The 22,461-nt window shown below is 28.9% G+C and overlaps 1 protein-coding gene across 1 annotated transcript; it reads right to left on the reverse strand.

Annotated features, from left to right (window-relative positions):
* Window positions 1-1,686: 1,686 nt before the first annotated feature.
* LOC145000925 (transcription factor MYB46-like) lies at window positions 1,687-5,910 on the reverse strand. The gene is made up of 2 exons (XM_078960227.1): window positions 5,490-5,910; window positions 1,687-2,629 (listed from the first exon to the last, which is right to left on the reverse strand). Exons 1-2 carry the CDS (start codon window positions 5,792-5,794, stop codon window positions 1,951-1,953), a joined length of 984 nt encoding a protein of 327 aa, XP_078816353.1. The 5' UTR covers window positions 5,795-5,910; the 3' UTR covers window positions 1,687-1,950.
* Window positions 5,911-22,461: the final 16,551 nt, after the last annotated feature.

Genomic DNA, 22,461 nt, shown 5'->3' on the forward strand with positions numbered 1-22,461 from the left:
GGGAGGGACATAACACCCTTTAAATAGGATACAACTCCCGGGATTAGGGTTTTCCTCATTCAGACCAGACTCGCTGAGTCACCTTGGCCGACTCGCCGAGTCGGTCGCTTACTCCTCGACTCGGATCCCGCTCGGACTCGCCGAGTCTACCCTTAAATTAGGGCTTTTCTTTCCTTTCTTGTCCTTCGAAACTTTGGGTGTTACAATTAAGACCAAAACAATATGAGATTTTGAAATGGGGTAACGTGATTAATTCAGACACTTGGATGAAAAGGCTCAACTTAACTCTCTATCATGTACTAAGTAATAATTATTTTTTTACTGTTTGGAAACAATATTCTTGTAGAACCAACTTAACTAATTTGTTTAGATTCTTATAACAAAATAAATATGGTGTACATTCTGTTTTAAAAGATTTTGCTGGTAATTTGTGAATTTGGTTTTAAGAATTATCATACAATTTCATAGTAGTTATTCTCAATGCTCGATTTAATGGCAGTAATTCTTATAGAATGTGTGAAAGGAACATGATGATCAAGAGCCTGAAGGTTTGGATGATGGTGTGTGAGATGGAGATGAACAATTCTCAATGGTCTTCAGAAAAGAAAATATTATTATTTATTATATTCTGGCAGAATAATCTACAATAGAATGATCAAGTGCACTCGTTCAAGAATTTATTTAGGATTCTTATTAAAGATCAGATGATGTCTATATTTTTATGGATGGAATCAAGTGAGCTTGCAAAACGGAATTCTCTCAAGTGCATTTTAGATTCGAAAAGAAGATTAAATGCATTTTGGATTATGAGTACATTCTGGATTCTGGTAGAAGTTGAAGACTACTATATTGGATTACATTTTGATTTCTTTAGTATTCTGATTTCTTTTAGATTTTTAATGCATTTTGATGTAAGTTAGTTTCTAATTGTAATTTAACTACATTATCATAAAAGTGTAAAAAGATTTTTTAAGAAAATCTTTTACTATCATTTTTATCATTCAGTTATTTGGTTCATTCTTGAAGAATGATTGAAGAATGGTATAATATTGGTTCTTACTGAAAAATACCTTAAGTTTTCATGTTTCTAAGTCTCGTTATTAGTTAAATTATGGCATGAATTCTCATAGAATGATATTCTAACAGAATGACATTTTGATAGAACAAAAATCGTTATAATTAAAAACTATATATTTGAACTTGACTTAATTTAAAAAAAAAAAAAAAAAAAATCAGATTTCTAAAATTAAAATAATCAATTATCCCTTAAATTTTGAAAATTTTCCTTTTTAAATATATTTTGATTGACTAAAATACTCTTACAATAGATTTTATGTGATCATGTTATTCCATTATAATATCATAGGCTCTCAAATCGTAGTCATTCAATATTTTTCATCCGTTTGTCCAGAATTATCCTTACGACCATATAATAGATGGCATCCACACACACATACACACACACATACACACACACACACACACATATATATATATATATATATATATATATATATATATATATATATATATATATATATATATATATATATATATATAGAGAGAGAGAGAGAGAGAGAGAGAGAGAGAGAGAGAGAGAGAGAGAGAGAGAGCTGCGTAACAGTGATATATATGACCTCTAACAAAATTTAAAGACAGGAAAACTATACAGTTATAATCCAACACTTTTGAATATTATTAACCACCCATGATCTGATCGCCTGATTGTTCTTACATGATGATGTACATGTACATTTTCTATGTATCTATACAGTAAAGTTTTGGCACACCGGCTCCCATTGTATCCATATATGTTTCGTGCCATTTTATTGTACAACTTTTTACTCGTTACTACTGCAAAATATGGAAATTAAAAGAAGTATTCCCCTTGCAAAAAAATGGCAAAAATAAATTTGAGGGTAATTAAAAAAATTCTACTTTTTGAAAGATTTAATCAAGTGAAGGGAAAGATGAAGCTTCTCTCATTAATTCTTCAAAGTCCCATTCTTCAACTTTTAGGTCATTCCCTCCTTCCCAACAGTTTTCAAACCCTGCTGCTAGCGTCTGTACCTTGTGCGTGTTATTGTTATAACATTGGTTGATAATAACACTATTCATGTTGTTACTCACGATCATGGGGTTTCTATCATGAAGATTTTCAGTTTTGGTATATTGATTATCGTTCGGTATATCTAATGGTGGGATGCCGAAAATCTCATCTACTAAATTTAAATTCCCCCCAAAGATCTCATAACATCCGTGGTAACTAACCCCATTACCATCGATGCCAACTTGTGTTTTACCATAGCATGAGGCATGGTGATCACCTGCATCAGAAAGGGTCAATGGTTCAATTAAGTGGTTCATGGTCATGGCTTGAATGGCTGATGATGATGATGAATATTGTCTTGTTGCATCCATGTACATAGCCATGATGTTGCTAGAATCATGAATGGATATCAATCCAGCCATGACTTCCTGATGTTCCGATGATGATGAGTCATGGCTCATGTTGGGCGACGCTGAATTTGATGCTGACTTTTTTAGTCTCTTTTTTATGGTCGAGTTCCAAAAATTCTTGATCTCATTATCTGTACGACCAGGCAATCGTGCAGCAATTTGTGACCACCTACAGAATTAAAATTCACAAAAGTAAATTTTGTTACATAAATTATGTTTAAGTTACACGTAAAATACGACATGAATGCATGAGATGCATGGAGGTTGGCTTCATTTGTAAACAAACTACTGAAAATAGACCCTGGAGTGTCTTCGACTCAAAGGGTGCATGTGGACACAAGCTTCCACAACCATCCCTTTCAGTTTGACCTTGAACCATGTGCATTAAAACTTGTACAGTTCATGTCTTTCGTCAAACGAATCCTTTGTAAAGATATTATCAACTCTAATTTACAAGTTTAACAATTATTTTTGTGGAAACTTACTAATTAGAATTTCAGTGTTAGGTTACTTAGTCATGATGACATAATCCGAATTTATAGTTAATTATATATCTCATGTGATGTTGAATTGTAGAAGTGCTTATGTTTGATAATAATGTCATATTACTCTTTCTTTGATCTCATTATGGAACAGAATTATTGTTATCTCCATTAGCGATTCGTTAGTACGAGTCGAGGTCAAAAGTAGAAAGATTAAATTTGCATTATAACTTGCAAATATAATCATGTGACCATGACGTTGACGTTTTATTTGCTACATTATATGTATATATAACGATGTGCCATATATATATATATATATATATATATATATATATATATATATATATATATATATATATATATATATATATATATATATATATATATGAGTTCATTTGTAATGAATATAATTTTTTGAAACATTCAGAACAATTTTTTTCCTATTCAAATATTATAATATTCTATTTATGGTAAAAATATAATCTATTATATTAAATGAAAATAATTTGGTGATATATAAATATATATATATATATATATATATATATATATATATATATATATATATATATATATATAAAATTAGTTTTAACACTTGTTATTTTGTGAATTTTTTAAATAAATAATATCTAAATTTCAGTTTATGATTTTTATCAACTTTTAAAATTAAAAATAAAAACCGCATAATATTTATATTTATATGTAAAGTATCAAATGTAATAAATATTATACTAAATTGCATTTAATGTGCTTTTTCATTTTGTATTTCAAAATTATATTTAAAAAATACTTATGATTTACATTTTAATATTTTATTTTTGTCAATTAATTTATCAAATACATGGGTTTTACACATAGTATGTATAATATTCTAAAATTCTATGTTTTTGAAATATTTCAATGTAATCGTGTTAAAAATATTGTTTTACAATATCAGAATATTACATGCATGTATTATCTTTTTTGAATAACAGAATAATAGGATATTTTATTAAAAAAATTGATTTTACGATCTTACAAAATTAGAACCATCTACAATGAACCTATATATATATATATATATATATATATATATATATATATATATATATATATATATATATATATATATATATATATAAAAGCTTCTATCTGTTATTTGAAAAATGTATCTCCATCATCCATAAACTTTTTAAAGGTTACAAACTATTAGCACATATATATATATATATATATATATATATATATATATATATATATATATATATATATATATATATATATATATATATATATATTCATTTATTTTATTTATTTTGAATATTCGATTATAATAAAATATATATATGTGAAAATTAACAGACTTAAATATTTTAAGATGCAAAATTATATTTGCATGTTTAAATATATAGTACGGAAAATATAAGATTGATAAATCATTTACAAAAAATGACTTTGCTGATGCATATACTCCAATTCAATGCAACAACGATATATATTCGATTAAGTTCCATTAGATAGATGATGGCATTTAGGTAAACATTGAAAAAGGTATTTCATATTTTCACGAAAACGTTATGGTCTTCTCAAACTACTTGTCAAATGTTATTTGGTGGTGGTTAGGTGTTCTTTTTAAATATTATCTATAAAATAAAAGTTATTTGTATTAATTAATTAATAGATAAATATTCATAATTTTGTACTCTAAAAAAAGGAAAATAATCACATTTTCTATTTTACAATTTCAAAATATTTATTTTTGTTATTAATTAAGAGAAAGTTTTATGGATAAAACAATTCTTAAACTCTGGAAAAATTCATTCATAAAAAGATATCTATAGTGACTTACAATATACCTCTAATCAATCCTGATACTGCTTAATTATGATTCATGAACGGAACCATATAATTCAATATTTAATAATAAACTTCGTTATGACGACTTACAAATTGCATATGAAAATAATTTTTGTATTCTTAGTAATTCGAAATTAAGAAATGTATGTATTTCGAATTTGTCATTCAAAATATATTACTTTCTATTCGTAATGGGAAACGATTACCAATTTTTGTATTTTTCGTTTTAATTATTAAAATTAAAATGTAACTAATAAATAAATATGTTTAAAAATAAACCCACCCAAATCAATTGGAAAATAAGAAAAAACTGTCACTTCCACTTTGGAGTAGCTAAGGTTTGCCTGCTTGGTTTGCCTCTGCCTGGTGTAGTTTTTGCTATCTTTTCCTTTTTTGTTCTCTTTTGAGTTGGGTGATGCTTTTAATTTTTCTTGTTTTACTTTTGTTTCCTTGTGGCTTTTTCTTTCCCTTATATAATTTCAGAAAAGAATAAAACAAATTGACGATTGCCCATTTGTCATTAAAAGAGTTTAGATTGTTTATGAAAATAATGAAAATGCTGTTTTATATAATTGCCCAACACTTATTTAAATATAAATGCAAACACACACACACACACCCCATAAATCTAGTTCGATGTTGAATGAAAATGAAAATTAGTTGTAACATTAATTATGGTTAACTGACTCAGACATAACAATATCGCACCTGTTGCCAAGGAGAGAATGAAGATGAATGATGAGTTCTTCTTCTTGAGAAGAAAAGGCACCACGTTTAAGGTCAGGCCTCAAGTAATTTATCCAACGGAGCCGACAGCTCTTGCCGCATCTCTGCAAGCCGGCATTACGTGCTATATCGCTCCAGCAGCCATGACCATTGGTGATCATGTAGTTCATTAGCTTATCATCTTCTTCAGGCGACCACAAACCTTTCCTCATCTTCATCGTTATCCCACCATTCTCACTGGATATCAAATCCTTGTGATTCCCTACACCTCCTATCGGCTTCCTCATCACTGTTATTGTATTTGCAATGTGCGTGAAACAGAGATGAGAGAACTTGTTGGTTAGCTCTCTTTCAATGTCTTATAAACTCCTAAAGTAGTTGACGTTTATTACTTTATAAACAACCAAATGCACCTATGTTTGTTTGTTTGTGGTGTGTGTGTGTATATATATATATATATATATATATATATATATATATATATATATATATATATATATATATATATATATATATATATATATATATATATATATATATATATATTGAGAGAGAGAGGGTCATTGATGGTGATCGGTGATGATGATAATGATGTTGGTTGTAGGGTTTGCTTAGAAATGGGGTCATGAGAGAGAGAGAGAGAGAGAGAGAGAGAGAGAGAGAGAGAGAGAGAGAGAGAGAGAGAGAGAGAGAGAGAGAGAGAGAGAGAGAGAGGTTTCTGGGGAAAAACAAAACGAAAAAAGAAATGCTTACATATCAAATTTAGTAGATCATATGCATGAAAATATTTGAAATATGAGTTCGATATATGGTATAATAAATTAAGCCGCTAAAATATCGACAAGCAATTAAGCTTTTTCCGACTTAGATTTTGACTATCTTTCGTCGGAATTTATATATTTTAATTAACTTTTTTTTTTTTTGGAAACAGAACTTCTTTGACAAAGGATTCCGAGCCATCTTCGACAAAGGTTTTTGCGGGCCGTTGCGCCCATTTCTCATTTTTCCGAATTCACTATCATAATCCCGAAGTGAGCGATATACCGATCGGATCAAGAAATATCAAAAGAAGGATATTAAGGTTGCTCAAATAATGAACCGGGATGTTGTGACTGAGGCTGTTGCCGAAATAAGATTGGGCCAAAACATACAACGAGATGATGCGTTAGTTCTTTGCTACAGTGGAGTACATACATAGGGTGAAGGATGTAAAAAGAGGTCTCTATCATTCGGACTAGGAGGGGAAAAGTTAGGAGTATTGCCTTAGTTCTTTCATCCTCTAGGCTTTGTTGAAGGAAAGCAATTTTTTGTTTTGATGAGGATTTGTGATAAGACGTTGTCTGGACGTCTTATGAAAATAAAATTTCACTACTTAGAAGCACGGTTGAATTCTCACGAACACAACCTAATGGTCAATGTATGTTTGCGTTAAGATCCTAGTCAAAAACAAAAAATATAAAAGCTGGATTTTTTATTAATAATTAAAAAAACAAAACAGCAATGAAATAAACTAAATAAAACTCATTAAATAAAAGCGAATTTTGTTCAACTGCGACTTTTCTAATCATACAATTAATACGAACTTGGTTATTCAAAATGTGTTTTTTCTAAGCTAATACTGAGAACAACAAACAAGCTCTAATATATTTTATTTTACTTAATTAATTAACCAAAACAAGTTCTTCAGTTAATCCTAATATTTTACTAACATAATTAAACAAGTTTTTAATTAAAATCAGAAAAGTTGCATTAAGATCTGTATAAATTTCTCAGCAATATTCATATTTCTTATAAGTTCGGAAGCGTAAAAATATGAAATTTATATCATAATTAAATCTCAACACGGAACCAATATGATACTTGTTACTTATTATTAGTTGAGTAGAACAATTATGGAGTCCATTAGCTTATTAACTAGAATTATTTAATTATTAATTAGGTGATCAGGCTAAAAAGAACTAAAATCGAAATTCACTAAGCACAAACCTGAAAAAACTAGATAGAATCGCAAATCAAAAACCATGTTTAATGATTGATTACGTTAAAAGTACTAATTTATGCCCAAGTGAAATCTAGGGTTTAGCCAACATGGTTAAAATTCGATCAAAACTAATGAAAAGTGACATTAAACTATTAATTCTTACTAAATTGAATGATCGAGATGATCCAAAACCTCCACATCTTCAAAAATTGATGGTAAAGTGTAGAAAATCACCTTTAGAAGTCATTTTCGCCGTTTGGGAACGTCTGGTGTTCAGGTGTGACAACATATGGTAATTATTAGCAGACTTGGTAGTGAATAAGGGTTCTGACATTAAGCACGGTCCACGCCAGGTCATCATAAATTCAGAATCCAAAAAAAAAAAAAAAAAAAAATAAAAATAAAAAAAAAATCAAAAAACTAGACTTCAACGGGGAAGCACGATCCGTACTTGGTTTTCGTAGCTTAAAATATCGAAAATAATGCACTGACTAGGATTAGGAGGCAGACACAACCCGTGTTTGGGAGGCATAGCCGTGCTTCAGGAAAGTTTTAAAACATTAGTACAAAATTGAGCTTTATCCACGTAAAAAAACCTATCATTATAGACATTTTATGTCGGGTTTTATTTTAAGAACATGAGAGGAAATGTCGCTTCATTGAAGATAAGTTATGCTCTAATTCAATTGTGGTGAGTATAACTCATGCAAACCCATTATTATATGTCCAAGCCATAATTATATGGTAGAGTGTTTTTGGAGTTATATATGTCTTATTTTGAACCGTCATTAGTAATACACCTATAGTGATATGTTTTTTTTTCATATAGAGTGATAAAAGTTTACTTATACTCATGATTTACAAATATTATTGCAGCTATTGTTGACTTTTATAGACATAAATGTAAATTAGACTGTCAGCATAAGTTATATTTACTATCATGTTCAATTCTTTCTCCTTCTTAATGATTATTGATATCTTTTAGTGACATGTTTAATATTATATCATGAATATTGTGAATATTTACCCACTAATTAGACAATTAAACGGTGAACATAAAATACTTATAGTGATTTTTTTTTCATACAGAGTTATAAATGTTTACTTACGGTGATCGTTTATAAATATTATCTCAGCTATTGTTGACTTTTGGAGACACAAATATAATTAAGTTATAATGATAAACTATTTTTCCTAACATGTTTAATCGTTTATCATTACATTTGTTTATATACACCGACAAATAAAAATGTAAGATGTCACAAAAAATGTTCTATACCAACATGTTATTTCTTTTATTATGATTGTTGATCACTTTTAGTGATATGCTTAATATTATATCGTGAATATTGTAAACGTTTACTCAGTCACAAGCAATTAAACAGTGATCATAAATACTTATACTGATGTGTTTTTCATACAGAATGATAAATATTTACTTATGGTGACTATTTATAAATATTATCACGGTCATTGTTGATTTTTTGATACACAAATGTAATTAAAATTTAAGGATAAGTTATATTTACTAACATGTTTAATGATTTATCATTACTATTGTTTAGATATACCGATATGTTTTACACGTCACAATAGGTTTTCTATTATTTATATTCAAAAATGTTTTTTTTTTAATTTAATTACATATATATTTGCTACCTTTCATTATTATGATGCACAAAAATGGAAATATAAAATATAATATAATAAAAAACTATTTTTTAATAATAATAATTAAAAATTTATTACATCAAAAACATATATAAAATGATAAACTAAACTCTACTTATATTAATTCATGGGCTACTTTTTCTTAGGAGATAATTCATGGACGACATTTTCTTGGACGGTCTTTTTTTGGGTTTTTATATTTTATTATTTACTTCAAATATATATATATATATATATATATATATATATATATATATATATATATATATATATATATATATATATATATATATATATATATATATATATATATATATATATATATATATATATATAGATTTTGTAACAACATAAATTAAAAAAGGTGTTAAACCTACGTTGAAAAAAACATGCAGAATTAGTGTATGTAACTAACTAATACAATCATTTTAAAAAAATAATAAGTTATAATTAATGATTATAAATATTAATATAACTTATGCAAATAAAAATACTTTAGGATCAAGGATTACAAAAAAAAATTCCCAAGCCACAAAACAACCTATTGCAAGATTAATTGTTAACATGCGTTTCTCTTAGTTTGGTACGGATGCGGATACTTTATTGCTTCATCCACAAAAAACTCTATAGTAATCAGTTGTCGGTGACTTTCCATGTATTTTCTGGTTTTGATCGGTAGAATAGATGATGTGATCTTTTGCAATGATGTTGCTACGTTTAAATGTTGATAGTGAACATTTTATTCTCTAAATATAGATGCACATATTATTAATAAATGTATAAAGCCATATGTTTAATTAACTGACATGTATATCTATGCAAACATATAAAATAGACACACTTTTTTTAGTTGTTCCAGTATCTTGGGTTAAGGTATTGCTATCCCTATTTCACTTGAATTCCCAACTTGTGGCTCCTTGCGCTTAGATGTAACATTTTCTTCACCGTTATTCAGACTTTCCTGAAAATAGTTTACCATGTTTGGTCTACGAAAGTCGGTTAAAAATATTAGAAAAAAAAGTGTGTAAAACATATTATTATATTAATTAACTTACTGTTTTTGGGGTATTTAAGATCCTAATGCACCCACATAATTGTTTTTCCTTTTCTAGGATGAAAATTTTAGATAAAAGCATTAACTAGCAACCCATTGTATTAAAACTATCATAAAAAACTCACTTACTTACTTTTTCTATAGGAGGCTTTGTTGGAGGTGGAGTAGTAGTTGTTGCAGAGTCTGTGTGATTAACGATAAGAAGAGCCAACCGTCATAAGATACTCAACATCTAGTTGGAGAGACAATCGTGCCAATCTCTCTTAAAAATCCACCATGATCTTTGCCAAATACTAGTGAGAGGACATTTGTAGCTGGTTCAAGAATGACTTTTCGTTCTTCAATTGCAGTTTCATGATTGGTCTGAAAAAAATGTAAAACAAATAAATATAGTATTAGTTGTGTTCCTTATCAGTTAGAATTAACAAAAAGCAATTAAAACAATAGAAGTTGTTAATTTGACACTACATACCAACTCTTTTGCAACAAGCTTCACTTCTTCTCGACCATATTTTCCCCGTCATTTCATCCACATTAAAAACCGTTGGGAAAGTTTATCCACACCAATTACTTTGTCTTTCACCTATTAAAATTAAGAATGATCAACTCATGAAGCAGAAATCAATCAATTAAGTTGCGAGTATATATGTATACCATACTAAGTAAAAAGTAATTAATTAAAACATGTTCCACGGTTGAAATTTTAATTTTGATAAATGGACTTACTAATTTTTCTTTTAATATAGCATACCCCTACATCCCAATTTATATGGGTAATGCGACTTTACTCCAGTGGGTTTTCCCTTATCAGACATGGCATTCAACACTGAGTAGTAAATAAAAGAATGTCATCAAATGATTTATAAATCACTTAAAATATAACGAAGTTGCTTATTATGTACAAAATTAACATTAATTAAGACAAATTTTGTAACCTTGAAGGCTTCTGATTGTACAGTTTTAATGAATGTGCGTCACTACCTTTTTTTTGATAAACGAACCATATTGAGGTGGTTTATATTTTAGTTTCTTTGGTGTATCCAAGTAGGGTTTTATGAACTGTATATTAACATGACTTCTAAAAGTGCGCCAAATCTACCAAGATGAGACAAAAATTTCTTCCTATCATTTTCATTGATTGCAAAAAACTGTTGCATGAATAGTTAGTTGCATGTTAGTATATTAAAACGTGATCAGTAATTGATTATATATTTAACTTGGGCCTGTGTATATAGGATTGCTAATTATCCTTAGCATTTTTTTTTATAAAAGTGCTTTATATGGTTTATGTGCTACAAAAAACGTTTTCTTAATGCTTAATTGGATAAGGATATATATATATATATATATATATATATATATATATATATATATATATATATATATATATATATATATATATATATATATAATTTAAGGTATAATAAATTGATAATAATCCATTTTAGTTGTAATATCTTTTTTTTTATATTGGCTTTAACATCTAACTCATTTATCTTTAATAATATGTCATACTACCCCTTTAACTATATTAAAGTTTTAAATATATTTTATTTTTCTATATAAAAGTTTATATATTATAAATAATAAAAAAATTTAATACAAACCATAGCAAATAGATTAATATTTATAGTAAATTTTAATAACAATCAGAGAGTATTCTAAAACATTTTAGATAGTTGGGATAAATTAGTAAAATTTGCAAAAGAAGCTATATAAAAGGTTAACCATTGGATATGCTATTTAATTTGAGGTTAAAGTTAAATAAAAAATAATGATGTATAGCTCAACCATTGGATATTCTATAAGGCCGTTACTTGGAATTTGTCTAAGATGCTAACAAATATAAAATATTATATAATTAATGAAAAAAAGTCACTAATATTCAATTAATATATTACATTCATGTATGCATGTTGGCTACCTTTGTTTCTGCTGTAAATTGTCCTTCACTTTAATAGGGACGCTCTTCTACTCTGTATACTTCTGTCCGACATGTTTCCGAATAAATTCACCCAAAAGCTAGTAAGCAGGGGTGCATCATCACTAGATAATATACCCGTGTGATCAAAATCGATGATATTATGTTTTTTGTCTCCAGGTCTATCCCACTCTAGGTGAAATTTTGGTAATCTAGTGATCCATCTACCCTTTTGTTGCATTTTGTTATACCAAAACCAATCAAACTGTGTAATACATATATATATATATATATATATATATATATATATATATATATATATATATATATATATATATATATATATATATATATATATATATATATATATATATATATATATATATATATATATACACACACACACACAAAAAAAAAAAATTATAACCCGTAAGAACCACGGTTATAAAATCAATTAAATTTTCATAGTAAAAACTTAAAATTATTAATCAATTATTTCAAATAAATTATTAATTAAGAGATATTTTTTTAGTTACATAAAATTATAACAATGAATTCAATACATATCGATTGGAGGCAAACGGGCAACAAGCTGCGCCGCTAATATTATTAATTTAATTGATTTAAATAAATACATGAAATTATATCACCATATAGTATATATATTAATTTTATTTTATTTTTTATTCTAATATTATTAATTTAATGTAATTAAAGTGTCAAATTTAAAATTTGAAAGTGAAATGAATAATCAGTTATTAGTTATTAAATTAATGTAATTAGAGTGAAAAAATTAAAATTTAAAATGGATAAATAATAGATTGACATGTGACATATAGTATTAATGAAGATTTCTAATATTGTGACACTTGTTAATAGGAGAATAAACTTATATATAGTATTAATAAAGATTTTAATATATATATATATATATATATATATATATATATATATATATATATATATATATATATATATATATATATATATATATATATATATATATATATATTAGAAAGATGTTAACTAATTTAGCACCAACCATTATCATCCTCTGGAACAATATTTCCATCATTTTCAGCACCAGCCTCATCTTCATTCGTTTCTGAGCCATTACATGCAAAAATATAAAGATCATCTTTGTTTCCATGTTTATCGACCATTTCATCGGTCATGACATCCATTATAGTAGAAATATGAGTTGGATATCGAAAAATTATATATGGATTCTTGAAAGCAATTATAATGATGATGAAAATGAATTAAGCGGTAGATGTTTAAAGACTATCACTTATATGTGTAAAGTAAGTATTTAAACTGGGAGTATATTATGGAAGGAGTTGAAATTTTTCGAAAATTTAAAACCTTTTTTTTTTTTGGGATTTGGAGGGAACTTTAGTTAATGATTATTTTCATGTAAAACTAAAACTATTTAGATAGAAAATATAATATTACATATTGCTTATAATTAATATTTTGTGGATATTATATATTTATAATAATTTGAAAGGAAATTGAAATATTATGAATTTTATTTGTGTTTCATGTAAAAATAAACGTTTTAGGTAACAAAATAAAATATTAACTATTATTTAATTAATATTTTCATAAAGTATTTATAATAAATTAGGTGGGATGATTTTCATTGCAACATCATTCTCATCTCAAGAACAAGGTTTAGAACTTTTGAATACAACTGATTGGACTGACTTTCTCTCTTGTATAACAAAAGTTTTTAACTGGTTGGATAAATGCTTCGTCAATTTTAGATTCGAAGGTGATTTCAGATTTGTTTTTGATTGCCCAATAATAGGCCATAATTTATATTGAATTTAGAAAATGGTATTAATTAGATTATATATATTTGTTCTTGGAGTCTTTTAGTTTAACTTATTTAAATTTTTATATTGGTTTAATTTATATTAGTTTAAGCACACTAGAGGAAACAAAAAAAATAACATTAATTTAAAAGTTCAAACTCAAACATAACAACATAGAAACAAAAATTCTATATGTTTTCTAAAAACTATGTCTTGACTCAAATTCTGGTTATCAATGGTTTTCATGGCCGTCTCTTTCCTCTCAACCAGTTCATTATTCCTCTTAATTTCTTCATGATGCAAAAGCAAAGATGCCTTGCATGATCCAACAGGTGGAATGTGCTCCAACGACTCTTTGTGCTTGTCCAGGTCTTCTTGTTTTTGTTGTTGCTAAAACTTTAATCCCCATTTCCTGTATGACACGTTCATTGTGGTGTTTTATTATTTCACTTACTTTTGTGTCATAGTTTTCCAATGTGACTTGTTTTTTATCCTTCATCTTTAATGAGCTTGAAGAAGAGGACGCCATGATGAAGAAACACAAACTATTGATGGAGAACCTTTGTAATTTGATGGTTAATTTGACTCATTGCTTTGATTTATTTACATTAGGGGTTTATTTATAGAGTTTATTAGATAATTAATACCAATTAATAACATGGGGTAGGTGGAGAAATTTTGTAACCAAGCTGATATTATAAATACTCTATTAAATATTTTAGAAAAAATGGCAAATATTGTCACTTCTACACTTCTATATATATATATATATATATATATATATATATATATATATATATATATATATATATATATATATATATATATATATCCGGTAAGAATTTTTTTTTGGTAGGAATGTAAGAAATTTTTTTTTCGACTTATTTTTTTGGTGAAAAAAACATATGAATCACCAAATGAATCAATAATAATATGATTCACCAAAAAAAATCCCGAAAAAACATTTCGATGATTCATTTTATGATGATTTTGATGATATTCACTAAAATTGTCAAAAAAGTGAATTTTTTCTTTATTTACCTAAAAATGAATCATAAAAGTGTTTTTTTCAGAATTTTTTCTTGTGAATCATCTTACTTTTGAATCATCTAATGATTCATTTCAATTTTTGCTAAGAAAATATGCATATAATAAAATTTCTTACCTTCCTACCAAAATTTCCTTCTTATTTGATCTTGACTTTATATATATATATATATATATATATATATATATATATATATATATATATATATATATATATATATATATATATATATATATATATATATATATATAGTTGACAACTCATGTGAACCACAACTATAAAATTAGTTAAACTTTCATAATAAAAATTCATAGTTATTAATCAATTATTTTAAATAAATTATAAATTAAGGGCTATAACAAAATTTTAAAGATAGCTATAATTTCAAATTTAACATATAATTACAAAAAGTAAATTTTTCAATAAAAAGTTTACAATCTATTATTTAAAATATTAACGTCATTAATTGTGATATTCATTTTCGTAATATATATGTCTGACACGTGGCGTAATATTAATGAGAAGTTGTATTAGAGTGGTTGATGTCAAAAGGAGGTTAAAACTATTCTTTTATTAGTGTGTGTGTGTGTTTGTATATATATATAGATCAATTTATCCTTTTCATTTTGCACTCTCATATTATTTTATATAACTCTATTTTTGAAGTGTAATCATCACATATCCATGCAATTAAGAAATCAAAATGACATGGCTTCCAAATCCAGCACTATAGATAAAGAAGCTCTTCTCATACTCATTGAGAATGGCATAAATAATGATATCGAACTAAAAGCTCGTATATGCTCCATGATTTTTGACACTTGCATGGAGTACGAAGAGAAGGATGGGATGGGTCAATGCATCACGCTATAAAATCACTTTTCAAAAAAATTCATGCATCATTTTTCTTGTTAAGTGATAAAAGAAAGGATGTCTGTGTGATGGAAAAGTTGGCCAAAGTCGTCAATTTGACTAAAAAGATGAATGAAGTGAGACAGTAGCGACTGGAGAGGTTGATGAAGGAATAAATGGGCTTTGTATGTTTTTTTTTGTTTTGTTTCTTTGATTTTTTAAGGCTTTAATTTATGGTAGTTAGAGTGTGTTTTGGAATACATGTTTAATTTGGTATGGAATGACTAATGAAAGGGCTATGTAGACATTGGTTAACCACTAAAATAGATACAACAAGTAAAGTCTATACATAAAAGTCATGTCTAACAAAATGTTATGACTTAAAAAAAATATATATGAAAACATAAAAAAAAATTAATAAATAAGAATGGTTTTTTTTATACAGTCAAGTTGGGAATTAAATGTGTAATATGGTTTTGTAGTTGTACACCTTTAGTCCCACAGAGAATCATGACATTGTCATTTGTCTTAATAGCAAAATTGCAATGTACTTTCTTACAATAATTTGTCTTAACCAACATATCAAAAAATTCAGCGATTTGTCATTCCTCTTAATCTCAAAATAGCAATGAACTTACTTACAAAACATTTCAGCGAAAAAATATTTACCTATCTAGACCAAAAATTTGTGATTTAACATATTGTATTGTAGAACTTAATAAAGCATAAATTATTGTGTATGAAGGAAAATTGTTATGTATAAATCATAATTCATTATTAGAACTTTATAAAGCATAATTTGCTATTAGTTTATAGTAATAATTATCAAATTTTGTTTAAATATCATTTAACATGTAATTAGCCGCCATAATTATTACCCTAAATAAACTAAATTTGTTCTTTCATGTTTCCCATAAACAAATGATTATTTTTCAAAAACCCTGTAAAATATCTTCTTCTAATCTGAAAAATAAACATGGTTATTGCAAAAGTTTGTGTTTTAAGATCTTTCATCTTCCCCATAAACTTCCCATCTTTATTGAAATTACTATGTATTTACCACTTTTCTTGAAATTAGTATTTCTCCTCTTTCGTCTTAAACATTCTTGTCAAAATCCCATGATTTTGCAACTTTATAATGATAATACCATGTCTTGTATATACCAATACAATACCTGTTGGATATATTTTTATGTGATTGTCACTTAAAATAAGTTAAGTATTGATTTACATTTTCTAGCAAACATTATCATAATGTTTCAGGTTGGAAAGACATTGAAGATTCAACAAGTGTTTAAAGAATCAAATGTTGGAGCACTTGAAGTTCATTTGGAGCACTTGTTGTGCACATGGAGCACTTGTTGTTGACATGGAGCACTTGAAGTGAACATGGAGCACTTTCTGTATACATGGAGCACTTGTTGTTTACATGGAGCACTTGATGTTGACAAAGAGCACTTGAAGTGAACATGGAGTACTTGTTGTACACATGGAGTACTTACTAAACATGGAGCACTTGAAGAAAGAAAATTGGACCATCATGATCTCAGATAGCACATCTAGATCATACGTGAAGCATAAAGACATTAATTGACCGATCATCTGGAATATTGATGTCTTATCAGAAACATTGTTGGCTTATCCACAACTCTATGGCTTAACAAGACGAAGACAGATCAACATGAATACGTGGTTGCTCAACTCAAGTCAATGGATCGACATGGTCACATTGATGGCTTAACAAGGTTGTACATGGATTATAATGTAAAATGGAGGCACATCCAACTGCTCAAACGCACATGAATTTCTTCTATGGTCCATTTTGAACATGCAGTTGTACATCTTCAAGTTAAAGACACATTTCAACTTTCAAGAAACAACTCAACTTGATCGACGACACTTCTTGAAGTTGATGACATCTAAGAAGACAATTAAGCCTCATGATGCTCATGTTGCTCATAACATTTTCAATTTTGATCAAGAAGGCTCAATAATTATGAAGACTAATAACTTGGATGGAATCCTAACAGAATTGGAATATTCCATCCATTCTCCGTTAAGTCGGGCAAAGGTGTCAACTGATGACTAAGTCATGATGATGTGTCAGCACCTAATTGGTCAAGCCATGTCATGGGCTTTTCCAAATCCTAAAAATAGGCCCCTTGGGATCCATTATAACTTGCTCTTCCTTGCTCATTCCTGATCATTCTGCACAATTTCTTCTTAGACTAGTTCTCAGAGATCCATTTAAGAGTTTTAGTATGTTTACTATTCAAACACTTGTAACTAAATCTTTATGAATTTGGGACACATTTGAATCACTAATGTTAAGTGTAAAAATTGTTTTCTTTAATTTGATTGTTTCACAACTCTTTACTTTTCGCATTACTTGCCAATTAACGATTCTGAAACTCTGTTTCAGTATTTTCAACACTTGGACTATTCTAGTCTAGGTTTATTGAATTTTCCACACTTTTTCAGTTGGTATCACAACAACTAAATTTTTTTTCTTCAGTTGGTATTAGAGCAACTGAATTTCCTTTTCTTCAGTAGGTATCAGAGCTCGAGTGATCGACTTTGAGACTTAGAAAACTTTTCACAAAAAAATACAAGTTTCAAACTAGTATCACCTATTCTCAATAGCAAGTATGAATCAAAACGAAAATGTTCTCTATTCAGTTTCAGTTGAAAACAGTCTTGGTGCAGGAAATCGTGCACCTATCCTTGTGCCTAGTGAATACACTTCATGGGTAGATCGCATCAAGTACTACCTAGAAGGTCACGAATCTGACGTATGGACCTTCATCTCCATTAGGAAACATACTCCATAATTTTTAAAGGACATCAGAGTTCCTGAAGCTAATGTCTCTCCTGAAACCTCCAAAGTTATCTCTGGATCTATTTCCTCTACTGCTCAACTTCATGAGAGGAAAATCAAGAAGTTTAAGGGTAAGGTAATGCAAGAGCTCTTATCTGGAATTCCTAATGACATCTACAAGCAACTTCCTAATGAAGATAAGATTTCATCCTTCAACATATGGAATGCACTCAAGAAACAATTCGATGGAACTGACAAGATCCTTGCAAACAGGAAGAAAGCCGCATTGATAGACATTGACAACTTCAAGATGTTACCCCATGAAACTCTCTTTGATTCATATTCTAGGTACAACATTGTTGTCAACAGGGTGAAGAAGATCAAATGTGAAAGATTGCAAGAGGATTTCAATTTGAAATTCTTGAACAATCTATCTTCAAAATAGGATAGAGTGCACATGATCATACTGCAAACTACAATCAATATAGACACCATGTATTTGTTTGATCTGATGTTGAACTGCAACAAAATGAGCAAAAAGTTAACAATCTAGCTCAAGAAACTTCCTTTGATAATCAAGGACTTGCCTGGGGAAATTCAGCACCCATGGAAAATCATTCTCAAAACTTGATGGCACATCACAATACAATCGAAAACCACTTTGCTGATCAGTTTGCCAACCAAGGATATGGAGCATATCTTTATCAAAGTTTGAGTATGGCTCAATAGTAGAACCAGAATCTTTATATGCCAACTCAACAACCTCTTCAGATAGCAAATGGGTACATGGCTAATCATCAAGCTTTCATTGGAACCACAATGGAATCTCCTTAAATCAGTGAGGAAAAGGAGTATGAAGAATGTTTGGCAATCCTGACCAAGTTTAATCCAAACTTCAAGAAGTTTGTGAACAACCCAACTGGGAACTTTGAAGAAATGAGAAGAATTCAGTAAACCTAGACTAGAATAGTCCAAGTGTTGAAAATAGTGAAACAAAGTTTTAGAATCATAAAGTGGCAAGTTGTGTGGAAAATAAAGAGTTGTGAATCAATAAAATTAATAGAAAAATGTTTTTTATATTTAATATCAATGATTCAAATTTATCTCATATTCCTGAAGATTCAATTACTAATGTTTGAATGATAGACAAGCTAAAACACTCAAATGGCTCTCTGAAAACTAGTCTAAGTAGCAATTGTGCAGAATGATCTAGAATGAGCAAGGAAGAGCAACTTTATAATGGATCCCAAATGTCCTATTTATAGGCTTTGAAAAAGCTCATGACATGGATTCACCAATTAGGTGCTGACACATCATCAAGACTTAGTCATCAGTTGACACCTTTGCCGTACTTAACGGAGAATGGATGGACTATTCCAATTTTATTAGTATTCCGTTAGGGTTCCATCCAAGTTATGAGTCTTCATAATTCTTGAGCCTTCTTGATCAACAATGAAAATGTGATGAGAAAAATAAGCATCATGTTGCTCAATTGTCTTCTTAGATGTCATCAACTTCAAGAAGTGTTTTTGACCAAGTTGAGATGTTTCTTGAACATTGAAATGCGTCTTGGACTTTAAGATGTACAACTGCTTGTTCAAGATGGACCATGGACGAAATTCATGTGCCTTTGAGCATTTGGACATGCCTGCATTGTACATGATGTGCCATGTGCAGTCTTGTTGAGCCATCAATCTGATCATGTTGATCCATTGACTTGAGTTGAGCCACCAAGTATTCATGTTGAACCATCAACTCTTGTTGAGTCATAGAGTTTTGGATGAGCCAACAATGTTTCTGATGAGCCATCAATATTCCAAATGATCCACCAATATCTTGATGCTCCACATATAATATAGATGTGCCATCTGATATCATGATTATCCAACTTGCTTTCTTCAAGTGCTCCATGTCAACATCAGGTGCTCCATGTAAGCTTCAAGCGCTCTATATGTACATCAAGTGCTCAAACATAAGATACTTCAAACACTTTTTGAGTTTTTATGATATTTCCAAGCTGAAACATTTTGATAATGTTTATTAGAAAATGAAAATCAATACTCAACTTATTGCAAGTGACAATCACATAAAACTATTTCCAACAAACTTCAGAGCACACAATTATCAGCAACCCCAACACTATCATCAGAACTCTAGAAACTTCCATGGAGGTAACAACAGTAAAAAAAGCTTCAACTCTCAAAATTCAAATTCTAAAAGTTACAACTCTAAGAGGATGAACACAAGGGTTCAAGATAACAAGTAGAATTCCTATGATGATAATGAAGTAATCAGGTGCCATAACTTTCAAGGTGAAAATCATTTTTCCAAGGATTGCAAGATGAAAACAAAGAAGGTAAAGACGAACATCAAAAGGCGGAGCAGATCAAGAAGCAATCAAAATACAAAGCTTACATGGTCATGGAAACCCCAAAATGTGGAAGTGTGGGAAACAAATGATGAAGTAGATCAAGCAAAAGAAATAGAAGCCTATAAGAACTACTTCTAATTCATGGCTGATGATGACAAAGAGCCTTCTTCTCTCCATCAACAAGTTGTTGAGAAGGTACATTTCATGCTTCGTGATAATCATTTAACTATTGAGCTTTTTATTGATGACATTGACCAACTTTCTAAAATAATCAAAGAATATGCCACCAACGTTGAATATCGTGTCGGTTACTATAACGATGAACTGACCGCCACTTAGTTTAGATTTCAAGAATTGAGATGTAATATGGATAAGTTAGAGAATGAACTCGCTATCAAACCTGAGGCACATCTTACAATAGTTGAACAATATGAAATTGTATTGAATCAACGTGACATTACTGCAAAAAAAAAATCGCAAGATGTATGCCCAAATCAATACAAAAATCAATATTTATAAGGCATCCAAAACCCTTCTTGAACAGAACTTACATGCCATTCTTAAGGGACCAAAACCATCATGGATCATATATGGTCTTGGTTATGATGAAATAAACAAGGAAATCATGGGCCTCAATACTCAACCAGAATTGTTAGCTTGTGATCCAAGTCCCTTCACTCAAGACAATGAGGATCATGAAGATGTGATAATTTACAGTCCTGATGTAATTGCCACTTCATTCTCAAGTATCCCATTAGAAGGCACATCATCCCATGATCTTCCAGACTTGGACACTAGGTTTGAATCGTCAGTAGAATTTTCTCTTGAATGTCCTACCATGGAAAGTTTCAATTTAGAAGATGCCACTTTTGAAAAATCAAATATACCTAACTCAAAACCTAGTGATAAACAACCCGAATCATATGAGCAAATAGGATATTCCAAGACTAAATCCATTGAATTCCTCAGTCAAGAAACATTTCCATCTCTTAATGCTTCCATCTCTGGAACAAAGGACTTAGGATGTGAATATTCTAAGAAACAACAGATTAGGAAATCTCCAATTCAAGTTAGAAAGGATGAAACCTTGAAGACTGTGAGTAATGAGAAAAATGTTATTGAAATACACAAGAGATGTTTTGTTCCAATAAAAATCACTTCACCTAGTCCTAAACAACAAGAGACAATTGTAAATCCAACTAATGTCTCTAAAGATAAGGGAAAAGTGAAAATTAATGATTCTAAAGAACAAGGTCCAACTATAGTCCATCCATTAAAACTCAAAGTGGTTAAGACTACAAAAAATGACAAGGATAGGAAGACAATTAGATTACCAAAGGCTAAGCTAAGCCAAGGGAAGGCCAAACATACCAGTCCTCCCAAAACATCCAAGTCTTAAAGAACCTCTCCTTCCAATC

This window comes from Lactuca saligna, chromosome 6 (assembly GCF_052625555.1).
Source record: "Lactuca saligna cultivar CGN05327 chromosome 6, ASM5262555v1, whole genome shotgun sequence".
In the NCBI taxonomy this organism is placed as follows: Eukaryota; Viridiplantae; Streptophyta; class Magnoliopsida; order Asterales; family Asteraceae; genus Lactuca; species Lactuca saligna.

What these genes read in the sequence shown, in the direction of transcription:
- LOC145000925 (XM_078960227.1), bottom strand. Translation starts at nt 5,794, where the DNA reads ATGAGGAAGCCGATAGGAGGTGTAGGGAATCACAAGGATTTGATATCC. An exon ending in CATTCTCTCCTTGGCAACAG is followed by an intron (nt 2,630 to 5,489) that starts GTGCGATATTGT and finishes TTAATTCTGTAG; the next exon opens with GTGGTCACAAATTGCTGCAC.